Source organism: Pseudonaja textilis, chromosome 1, assembly GCF_049901715.1.
Source record: "Pseudonaja textilis isolate UNSWEBS1 chromosome 1, rPseTex1.2, whole genome shotgun sequence".
Lineage (NCBI taxonomy): Eukaryota > Metazoa > Chordata > Lepidosauria > Squamata > Elapidae > Pseudonaja > Pseudonaja textilis.
In genome coordinates, this window is record NC_141990.1 from 265,993,565 (window position 1) to 266,005,702 (window position 12,138).

At 38.5% G+C, this 12,138-nt stretch overlaps 1 protein-coding gene across 16 annotated transcripts in view; it reads left to right on the top strand.

The window, feature by feature from the left end:
- Positions 1–7,757: 7,757 nt before the first annotated feature.
- The window catches only part of RAD51B (RAD51 paralog B), a 329,833-nt gene continuing 325,452 nt past the window's right edge, over positions 7,758–12,138 (top strand). For 4 of the 16 annotated variants that reach the window (XR_015741000.1, XM_087921703.1, XM_087921711.1 and 1 more), the window contains exons 1-3: positions 7,758–7,974; positions 10,706–10,830; positions 10,957–11,070. Coding sequence is in view for 15 of the 16 variants with exons in the window: in XM_087921703.1 (XP_087777829.1) it covers positions 10,747–10,830; positions 10,957–11,070 (198 nt within the window). In the remaining variant the exon portion in view is untranslated. Of the gene's footprint in view, positions 7,975–8,113; positions 8,134–9,097; positions 9,152–10,705; positions 10,831–10,956; positions 11,071–12,138 lie in introns of those variants that run through there. The other 12 variants (XM_087921707.1, XM_087921710.1, XM_087921708.1 and 9 more) reach the window with 7 other exon arrangements.

Below are 12,138 nucleotides of genomic sequence, written 5' to 3' on the forward strand. Positions count from 1 at the left end.
AAGACTACCTATATATTTTGATTGCCTTCTAATGGCAATTCTGGAGTTTTGCAGCCCAATACGCGAAATTAAATGACCAGCTTTTTTGTAGGCGTGGAGCAAGAAATGGAGGCAAGGATTATTCCAGCAGACACCCTGTGCATGTCAGCCCCATATGGCATTGTTTCTGTTTTTTACTGTTCCTAAGGAATCTACACTGAGATCATTATGACAACAATAAATCATAATATAATCCCCGTTTGAAATGTTCAGGTAAACTTCTGTTTAAAATTGTGAGCAAGTAGGGTTATTAATACCATCACTAAGATTACTGCCATGAAAAATATAGATGGCCTATATTTTCTTTTCTTTTTCTTTTATGATAGCAATAGCATTTAGGCTTATATATGTCCTCATGCCATTTTAGAGTACTGTCTAGGGCAGGGGTCCCCAAACTTGGCAACTTTAAGACTTGTGGACTTCAACTCCATTCTGGGAGTTGAAGTCCACAAGTCTTAAAGTTGCCAAGTTTGGAGACATCTGCTCTAGGGCTAGGCGGTTTACAATGTTGAAGCATTATTTGCACATTGCCCTCAACAATCTGGATCCTCATTTTGCCAACCTTGGAAGGACGGAAGGCTGAGTCAACCATGTGAGCCCCATCGGGATCAAACTCCAGGTTGCAAATGGCAGTCAAATAATTGCAGGGGACTTGCCGTAAATACGAACAAGTTGCCAAGTGCCAGAAATCAGTTATGTAACTGTAGGGGTGGGGAAGGGAAATCATTTACAATAGCCAGAGGCCATAAAACATCTACTCTGTTAGATGAAAGATATGAAAGATTATTAAATGACAGGTTGTAAGTTGAGGATTACGTGTATTCTTTATCATGTTTAAATATTTTAAAAGGGCTGGCTCTCCATCTTATGATGGAGTTTTAAAATCGGATTACTCTATCTCAGATAGATTGCTTAACTCTTATGAGTTTGTTATCACATTTGGGTTTAATATCCATAAGTACGCTAATATTCCCATACAAGAATCAATATAGTTTAAAAGATGTAAGTGTACCTTTAAATTACATATAAAAAACCTGGACCTTATCACCGTATGAAGAATTATGGATTTATTGAGCATGGAGTACAGCCATAAAGATTAATTATGAGAAGAATAATCATTAGAAAGGCAATTCAAAATAAAACACTGCATCATTTGTAGAGAGAGATTATGTTATATTTATGATAATATATAGGGACTCAAGTGTAAATATGAAAAATCTGCTCTACATCCACAAATTACATCACATTCAATAAATATTATTCACTGGGGCGTATAGATTTTGGCTATAGGATACAGTGGAAGACAGAAGAATAAAGTAAACCCATTCTTCTTGACCAAACACATTATTCATATACCAAAGATTTGTTGGCAAAAAGATGCTGTCATTATTCCAAGGAGTTAAACCAAAATGAAATAGAATTTTGTTTACTTTTATAAAAATTGAGATTTTGATATTTAGGATTTTAGTTTGAATTTAAACGAATGCAGTGACAATTGTATGTGTGTGAAGACATTCTCCAGAACACGAGTCCATGAAGATTGTGATGTGAGCAGTTTTGTTCAGCAAACGTAGGCAATGAAAAGCAGAACAAGACAGAGAATTCTAGACACGGCAATGACATTAACAAGTTTGTAAAAACTTCTTGGGAAATCCATTGAAGAAAACTCAAGTCTTGGCATGAAGTTGTTTGACAAGACAGTGGACATCCAGAAAAATAAAGTTAAAATCAAATTAATGCTGAATGCAAACAAAACTTTAGTTCTTAAATGATCAAACTTATCTGTAATCACTGCTATCTAAATACTTGGTAATTGGAATGCTATACCATAGCATGTACATTTCTTTATTTATTTAAATGTATTTATTTAAATAGCATTTAAATGTATTTATTTAAATAGCATTGTCTGTGTAGATGGATCTTTTTAAAAAGAAGGGTTGACATGCTCTTGTCATAAAGTGGCATGTCATGCTGTATCATAAAGTAGTTAAAAGTAACACAGGAAAGGAAGTAGAGGCCTTTTTGTTCGTTGTTTTTCTGCTTATCACACCTTTCAAAAACTACACTTCTGGAAGAAGGGTAGGAAAGCTATCAAAATGAGCAAGAGGCTGGAACAACTCCAAGCTGTTATATAAATATTGAACAATGATGAATAAAGAAGTCCTACAATGGAGGTATATAAAGTTATGTAAGCTATGAGGAAAATCAATAGGGAAGCATTTTTCCCCTTCCTCTTACCATAGAACAGAGGTCATTCACACAAGCTGAAAAAAGGAGGAGTCAAGCAAAATCTTTAGACAGCACAGAGATAAATTGTGGAATTTTCCAAAGAGCAGATTTCATATAGAGGACTCCAGAAAGTTGAACTGATATATTCATGGGAAATTCAAGGATTTCAATAGCGGGGCCAAAAAAACCAGGATGACCACCAGACAGTGACAAACAATTAGAATTTTTTAGAATTATAATTTCTCTAGTTCTTTTTAAACTTGGCCTTTTAAAACTTTACTAAGTTTAAAAAATGGAATTAGCATTATTGAAAAATAATGACTATGTGTACTATTATACCTAAACTAAATAGCTTTAGAGCTTTACACATTGGGGGAGTCATAGCAGGAAGTGGTTTTGGCTATTTAGGAAACAGAATACTGGATAAGATGGACTAATGGTCTTATCCATCACAACTCTTCTGTGATTAGCAGAATAACACAGTTGAAAGGGACCTTGGAGGTCTTCTACTCCAACCCTCTGCTCAAGAGTTGCTGATGAGGGAGATCATTCTTTATATTATGAATGAAGTTGATGTCTTGTAAGGAGTTCTCACAATTTTGGCTGTGACCGTGACACTCATAAAGCAGGTCACTACGTGAACAGATCCAATTTTATGACTCTTTTTTGCAGCGGTTAAGCAAATGTGGCAGTTGTTAAGTTTATCCGGTGATCCTTAAGTGAATGCCATGGTTGTTAAAGCAACATCATGGTTATAAAGCAAACCCATTGTTTGCCATAGGGTGGTTTTTGCCAGAACAGGAAGTAAAATTTGGTTTCTGGCAAAACATTGAAAATCGTGGTCATATGACTGCATGGAGACTGCAAGTGGTCATAAGTGTAGTAGGGCCACTGCCAAGTGCCCAAAATGTGGTCCTGTGACCGCTGGGAAAGTGGGCAGACATCAGAACTTTGAATCTGGGTTGTAAGTTCCATTTTGGGGATCCATCATTATAAATTCAGATGATCACGAAGTGGCTGATCATAAGTCAAGGACAAGCTGTACACCCTAAATGTGCTTCTTAGGACAAGGGGATGGAAGCAGTGTTGGCCTGGGTTCTTCTTTCAGTTGCCATCTGCTGAGTAGAGCATGTACTTTCTATCAAGGACACCTGCAGTAGTTTGTTCCTTTGTGGAGATAAGTGCCTTGTTGAGAATTTATTGGTACTGTTGCAAAGCCAGCAAAAATCCCATTTTGTTGCAGAGGTAGAATTCTAAAACTGCTTGTTCCCTGTCATGCAATTTTTTTTTGCAAAGGTACTTACAGGTAAATAAAGATCCATGTCTAGACCTGAAGGAAGCAAGTGTAATTAACTTGTGTTTTAAAAGTGGCCGGATTATAAATAAATATGTATAAATAAATAATAGATTGAAATGGAGCTTGATTCATTGGGTCATTATGAAACAAATGCAGGCTAATGGGTTTCATTTATTTTAGTTTTCCTATTTCCAATATATGTTACTATTTTTCTGCCAAGGAAAAGCATCCAGAACGATGCAAAGCATAATAATGAAAACACAGGACAATGTACCTTGAAAAGAAATCCATAAAACAGTACAGAAATAATATTTAAAAACCCAGGGCAGCTGGAAAAACCAATAGTCAGCAAATGCAGAGGACAGAGTAGGTAATCCTGGATTGATTTTGGATGAAAACAGATGGGGGAAATGCTTTCCTGTGGCTTTATGTAGATATTAAACAAACCTGGGGACAAGATAAAAGCTGAGGGCTAAATCTTGTATTAACCAACGCCAATCCTATAGCCCTAATTTGGGGATCTCAGGCAGTTTTTAAAGGTGGACCATATCTGAAGTGTTACAACATGAATTGTTGAACCTGGGTCATCTTTGTGCAGGTAGCATCATAGTCTGCATACTGACCTGAGATTATAAAAGATACTTTGCTACACTTAATTTGCTTTTTCAGTGACAATATTGAAAACTGAGTATCTCTATATCTGTTCATGGGGACAGCATCTTCTCAGGTAGAAGATGAATGTCACTTGCTTATAGAGGTGACTCATTCCCTGAAAGTATCTGGTCCAAAGTGATAATTCACCTTATTAGTCCTCATCCAAACTACTCCAGACTTCAAGTGCTGATTTAGTAACCTCACCATCCCACCATTCTATTGCCACAGGCAAGTATAGGTGAAAGCAATGCTCATACTGGTGAAATTGAAATAATATACACATCTCCTAGGTTCATTTACCAGCCGGGTTACTAACTTATCAACTGCAGCGGTTCCCTTAACAACTGTGGCAGGAAAAGTCATAAAATAGGGCAACACTCATTTAACAAATACACCTTAAAACGGAAATTTTTGGCTCAATTGTGATCATAAGTTGAGGACTACCTATATTTTCATCATCATAATATCTTTAGTGTGCTGGTAAATCTTGTTTGTTTGTTTGTTTTTAAGTAGTTTGGGATGAAAACTGGCTTAGTAAGACACCTAGGAGATTTGTATATGATTTCAATTTCATCAGGATGAGCGTTGCTTTCACCTATACTTGCCTGTGGCAATACAACTGTTGTAAGCCGAGGACTACCTGTAGTCCACCCAAATTCCTTTTATGTCCAATCACACTTGGCCAATAAAGAATTCTATTCTATTCTATTCTATTCAAATGACAGGCAAAAATTTCCTTGAGTCTGGGAAACTGCTACCATTCAGGCTGGAAAAACTAGCTTAGATGTATCAACAAACTTGACTTAGCAGAAATATGCCTTATAAATAAATCATACAACACTCGTAGCATTTTCTGCATATAATCTATTTATATAATTGGTTCACAGGCTTGTCACTGAAGAAGAGAGATTTAGCATTAAGTAGACAACCCACGATCCTCTGGCTCAAGGGTGTCAAGCTCAAGGCCTGTGGGCCAGATCTGGCCTGTGGGATGCTTAGATCTGGCTCACGGGACCACCCTGGAAACAGCAAAGGACCTGGTGCCTCTGCCAGTGAAAACACAGCTGTTTGGGGGCATAATGGACCCTGTTTTGGGCTGTGACGGCCTCCTGCAGCCCTCTGCCAGTGAAAACTGCCCCCATTTTTGCTGGTAGAGGGCTGGGGGGGCATTGCAGCTGAAAATGGGGCCCGGGGAAGCTGTGGGAGGCCCCCCTAGCTCTGTTTTTGCTGGCAGAGGGCTAGCAAAATAAACTAAAACCAAAACAAAAGGAGAAATGTTTCCCCTTGTGCATTTGAGCATGCAAAAAGGGACAGGAAAGGAGAAAGGGAAAGAGGAAAGACCAAGAAAAAGAAGGAAAGATGGGAGAAGAGCAAGGAAGGAAAAATAAAGAAGAAAGGAGAATGAAAAGTAAAGGAAAACAATGAGAAGGAAGGAAGGAAGGAAGGAAGGAAGGAAGGAAGGAAGGAAGGAAGGAAGGAAGGAAGATTACAATGAGAGTGAGTGAGGGTCTGAGGGAAATTCTTCCTTAGCACCTGGCTACCACAGGTGCCACCCACATGAGTGACATTGAGCTGGCCACGCCCACCCTGGCCTTGCCTCTTCCCCCCCACCTCCTGAGGTCAAACACAACCCTGATGCGGCCCTCAATGAAGTTGAGTTTGACACCCCTGCTCTGGGTCATTGTTTCAGAAATATTTCCTTGCCTGAACAGAGAAATAGAATGACCAAGGACAAAGAAGCAGTGGAAGCAGGAATGACTTCTGACTTCCTTCCAGTCTGAATGTAGCTGATGATCCTGGGGCAGTCAAAGGAGATGCTGGTCCTCCTGCCTCTGGAGGACTACTAGGGTGGGACCTGTCTACTGAACTTCTGGACAGTAGCCTGATAGCTCTGAAGTAGTCACAAGTTTGCCAAATTTAAATTCCACAGGAGTCATGGGCCCTGAATTTTGGACTCATTCTTTAAATTAGCCTGTTTTAGAAACCTTGGTTCAAAAATTGTCCTATGTTGCACTGTTTCATCCAGTTACAGGTTATAGTCATGACTGTTTTAGTAGCATGTAGATAGAAAGCAGCAAAGAGCCCAGTTTTATTTTTGTTTGAATGACCCTTTGATCTTTGTTCATTAGTGGAATCAATTGTTTCATGCATTTTAATATACTATTAAGCTACCACAGTTCATTTATGTGCTACTGCCCTCTGCTGGCAATATTTCATAGCACTAGAAAGTTCAGGTTAGGGTTTTTTTAGGTTTATTTTTTATTAATTTATCAAAATATAAAATACAGAAATATAAATAAAAGTGTAAATAATGGTAAAATAACGGAGGGAAAGGGGAAAAGAGAAAAGTGTAAGGTAGAGGGGAGAAAGAAAAAAGCCTTGACTTCCGACTCCTTTGGTGCAAAGAATAAGGTAATCACATAAAATCTATTTTTTTTTCTTTTACATAATATATACTACCCACTTCTATAACAAACAAACCTATTTAATCAGAAAAACCCAAAATCAAAGTTTTAAATTTTTTACCACTTCAAGCACAAAGTCCAAAAGTGTAATTTGTTTGCACTGAAGCTTAATCTTAATCAAACCTTAAGCTAACAAGAGGATGCCTCTATTCAACTATGTCCATAAAAAAACAAACCATCATTTAAATGAACACAGTTGACTTTAGAATGGAATGGAATGGAATGGAATGGAATGGAATGGAATAGAATAGAATAGAATAGGAAGTTGGAAGGGAACTTGGAAATCTTCAACCCCCTGCTCAAGCAAGAGAACTTATACTATTTCAGATAAGTGGTTGTCTAGTCTCTAAAAAAAAAAAACCTCCAGTGATGGAATACCCAAAATTTCTGAACGCAAGCAGTTCCACTGGTTAATTATCCTCACTGTTAAGAATTTTCTTAATTCCAGGTTGCTCTTTGGTTAGTTTCCAACCATTGCTTCTTGTCCTGCCGTCTGGTGCTTTGTAAAATAATTTGACTGCCTCTTTTTTGTGGCAGCCTCTCAAATACTGGAATACTGCTACCATGTCGCTCCTAATTCTACTTTTCTTTAGACCTGTCAGTAGCCAAACCCAAATCCTGCAGCCATTTTTTAGTCTCCAGGCCTTTGATCGTCTTAGTTGCTCTTCTCTTAACTTTTTCCAAAGCCTCAACATCTTAATGCGTGAACATGATGTTTCTACTTTTTTTAGTTTTTATCCCATGTGGCAATAGAATAATCTCTGCATTATTTTCATGTAAACTCTGAAACATAACTACAGCAAAAGTAAACATTCTCTTTTTATATACACACACATATATTTATAAACACACATACACATAATCTACCCACATATTTATATATACAAAAGAACAGTACACGCAGAAACAAACGGCATCAAATGTACTTTCTCCTTTCCTAAAGATCTTTAAAGCGTTTAACTGCGAAGACGAGTCCTTCACCAAAGCCGAACTATAATTCCCAGAATCCCTTTCATCGCGGAAGACTTGTTGCGACGAAGCGCTAGAGTCGGCGGCCAATCATAACTCGAGCTGCACTTTCGGGGTAGTTTCCTGTAAGAGGAGTGGGAGGCTTTGAAAAGAGTCCAGGTTAGGATGCGTGGTTTTGGTTTGGCTTGGGGTTGGGCGGGGTAAAGCGGTCTCCCAACGGGGGCATATTTTTTTTTTTCCCCTGCAGCAGAGGGGCGTCGTTAAAAGTCTTCGCATCTTTTCCCCTCCATGATGGAGAGAGAGGAACCCGCGCGCTTTAAGGTGCAGGTTGCCATTTGGTGCTGGACTTTTATTTCAGGGCGTTTGTGCAAACGTGGATGCATCGCGGTCTCGCAAGAGTCTGTTCGGCGGCCGTGGGGTAGCTGCCTTCCCGGGATGCATACCCAGCATGCATACCTGAATGCTTCTCCGTGCCCCCGGGTGCGTTGTTGGACTACCCTGGCACTAGGAATCCGGTTGCTGTTTAGCACTTAGGTGTTAGGGTCCCCCTCCTTGCTGCTCTGCTTTTGCTTAGATTTATGTGACCAGCTCTATCCCGGTGAAAGTTAAGCGCCGCTTCTAAAACTCGGAGAGAGTTGCGCAGCCCCGTGAAAATCTCGTGCAATCGCTGTGTCACCGGATCACAGGCCATAGACTGTCCCGCAGAAGGCTGCTTTTTCTAGGGGAAAAAAAATTAGCCTAATGACAACAAGAACTTTTGGCGTGGGGGGGGGGAGGAAAGTGTGAGTGGGAAGGAGACTTGATGGAGCTGAATATAGTTAGGCGAAAATTGAAATCATTAAAGAGATTCAAGTAGGATAAAGGATGCATCTCTTCTAATAGAATATAGTTAAACTGGGGAAAATTCTGCAATATTTGGGTGGCCATGAACTTAAATGGTTCTAAAAGAGTTAGAGGGAGCATGAAGATCCATAACAATAAGGGTTCTATATTGCTTTATACCCCGAATATCACTTGCTTGAGAATATATGCAGGATAGTCATGTTAACTATTATTTTGAGTATCGAGTGGTGGACTAGATAGGTCAGATGTCCTGTTTTTCTTCTGTGATTCTTTCAATTCGTGTGCAGGTTGATGATGGAGATAATACTTTGTGTAGTGAATAAAGGCACTTCTCATCTCTTGTATCTTCCAAATCGTCTTTTAAAATAAAGGGATGAAAAGAGTGCTAGGTTTGATATTTTTCCATCATCATCTGCTGGGTAGAATTTGCATTTTCACTCAAGTTCCAATGTGAAAAAAACGAGCAGAGAATTAATTTTATTATTTTTAGACCCAGAAAAAACATCTTCATTTTTCAATAGGCTGTATTCCAATACCAGTTTGTTCCCTTTGACTTTTTTCCTCAGAGTAATTTTTGTAAAAGTAATAATTTTGCTTTCAGGAGGAGAGATTAAAGAAAGATATATCAAGGATCTGAAGGAAGCAGATATCACTTGTAAGAGTCTGGCTTCAGTTATTCCCTAAAAGATTAAATAAAGAATTGAAATGTAATTTAGGTGGATGGATTATGAAACAAATGCCCTCTAATGGATTGAATGAATTTTCCTACTTCTAGTATATATAACTGCTTTTTTGCCAAGGAAAAGCGTCCAAAATGTTGCAACACATAATTAAAATATAGTACAATGCACTTTAAAAGTAGAGACATAAAATCAGATAAGTAATACTAAAAAGCCAGGCAGCAGGAAGAAGGCAGATTGAAAATTTCCTAAAGTCAAAAGAACTACAGGCAGATAAATTGATCCTAGCTGCAGTCTCCAAGTGAATAACAACGTTTGGGTATTTACAATTAACACAACTAAAGTTAGCTTAAAAACAGTTGTGAAAAAAAAGGTTTTAGTGGACACAGAAAATAAAAGTGTCATGCAACTTGTGGCTAAATCTCATGGGGATGGGGTGGGGAAAGATGTAAAATCATTACCCAATATGACTTTTCTTGAGTCACCCAGGTAATAGAGGCATAAAGAATTAGTGGAATGTGGATTATTTATTTACAAATGATTTGTTTTCATCAATACCACATCTGGCCCTTTGGGTCTCCCTGTCCAGTCTGTCTGAGGTCAATCGGAAGTTAGAAATCAAATGTAAATAAGGGTGCCGCAGGGAACAGAACAAAAGCCAAGCCAGGAATGGCTCTCTGCAGTAGCCATGCACTCCTTCAGCATTTTGGCAGCCATGAAAGGGCAAGGAGAAAAACTGCTTTTCTGCGACTGCAGAGCTTACTTCTCACCTGGAGAAGCCTGAGTAATTGAGATGGCAAAGTTTGAGGACATCAAATCTGGTTACTCTGGTACACTTCTTCACAACAGTTCTAGTTCCTCAAGTGGGTCCTTTGGAAAATAATTATTCGTATCTGATTTAAACTATACTTTTCATCAGTAAGGCCAGTGGTCGGTCAGTCTTATACAGAACCCATTCCAGACATCTGATGCAACCCAAATTATAGTGACTTTCATTTTGAAATGGTATAATCTGAAGATTTCTGAAGTGAAGTCAGTTTAGTTTAGTTTATTGTCATTGCATCTTGTACAACGAAATCAAACACTATCTTCAGTGTATATCATGACCATGACCATGAAAATAAACACAAACACACATCCTTCACCCTTCACACATTGAACCGGAAACCCCCGATACCACAGCAACACTGCACTATACAGCAGAATTCAGAAGAGCTATTGCCCTGGGATAGAAGCTGTTTTTCATCCTATTTGTATAATTTAGTAGAATGTGCTAGACTACAAGAAAAAGAAAGACATTTGTCTTTGCTTGCACCTTGAATAATGCAAACTGAGGAACAATAAAAAATCTTAATAAAGTATGTTACAAAGAATGTCATGGTAGAAAGAGCAGGAACTGTTACTGGACAGCAAGTTGAATACATTGAATTGAATATATGTTTGTTCAGCACACATGGTATTATTTAATACAGTGAAAAATGATTTTATTCTTTAGTGGAGATTCTGAACTAATACTGTTTCTTTGTCAGTTGGTTATAGAAGTAACTTTCTGGCCAATAACTATGTGAACATGGCAAATAAAAAGCTAAGAAGAGCAGGTTTACCTCAAGATCTTTGTGAGAGACTAAGTCGACATCAGATTATTACTTGCCGGGTAAGAAAAGTCCTTTTTCGAAGGAAAATATATAATAAATGAGACTGTCAAGAAATGAAACTTATTCTTGACTGTCAAGAATAAGTTTTGAGCATATGTAAAGTGTGTACTTAATGCTTGTTGCAGGACTTCTTATGTCTTTCCTTCCTGGAATTAATGAAAATGACTGGACAGAGCTATTGGAGTGTCCAGAAACTTTTTCGGACTGTCAGCCTATCCTGTGCTCCCAGAATGCAAACAGTAAGTATTCTTTCACAAATCAGGATAGGAAAAAAAAATCACGAAAGTTGTAAGTTCAATCTTTACACCTTTCTGCTTTCCACTAGCTGATTAATATCTCTCCAAGTTGCTTTGATTTTAGCCCCTAACCTTGTTTTCTGTAGGGGTGGGGTATGTATTGCTGTTCTTGATTGTGTAACCATGCATCTCCAGGATTACAGCAGCTGTAACATAGATCAATTTTTGGTTTGAATACTAATGGCATATTCTAGCATACTGTCTAATGGCCACGGTGGCGCAGTGGTTAGAGTGCAGCACTGCAGGCTACTTCTGCTGCCTGACAGCAGCCTGCAATTTGGCAGTTCAAATCTCACCAGGCTCAAGGTTGACTCAACCTACCATCTTTCCGAGGTGGGTAAAGTAAGGACCCAAACTGTGGGGGCAATATGCTGACTCTGTTAATCGCTTAGAGAGTGCCCTAAAGCACTGTGAAGCGGTATATAAGTCTAAGTCAAATTGCTATTGCTACTTCTATACTGAGCCTTGGTAACCCATTTTGAGGATCGACTATAGCTAGTTTATAGATGATCTTATGTTTCATATTAGCAGCTGTGCTCTGTAATGGAGAGTAATGATGTTTCAGCTTCAAGTATTGGCTACACAACCAACTGTTGTTCCGTGTCTTGTTAAGTTGAGTCTGGGATGTAATGTGTAGTTAGTCTTTTGCTGTGAGAGCAGCTTCCTCTTTACTGTGTTGAAGTGTTGAATACCTAGCTGTTTCTCTGTTAATGTGAATGCAAATTGTCTGTCCATCTATAAAGTTCATTCATACATTTCATATACCTTCTATCATTAAGTCAGTTGTTGTAGGAACATCCTATCAATTCCAGGTTCTCTTGTATTATCCATGTATGGTTTGTTCAGTACACCTATCAGGTTGTTCTGGTTCTTCAACATCTGACACAAATCTTATTCATATGGGCAATATCTGAACTGGTATTAACTTTCCTAGATTACGTTACTCTTAATATTTTGAGGTGCGGAATCTTTGCCCAAGGACCCATAATAGTAAAGTAGGTACCTACCAGG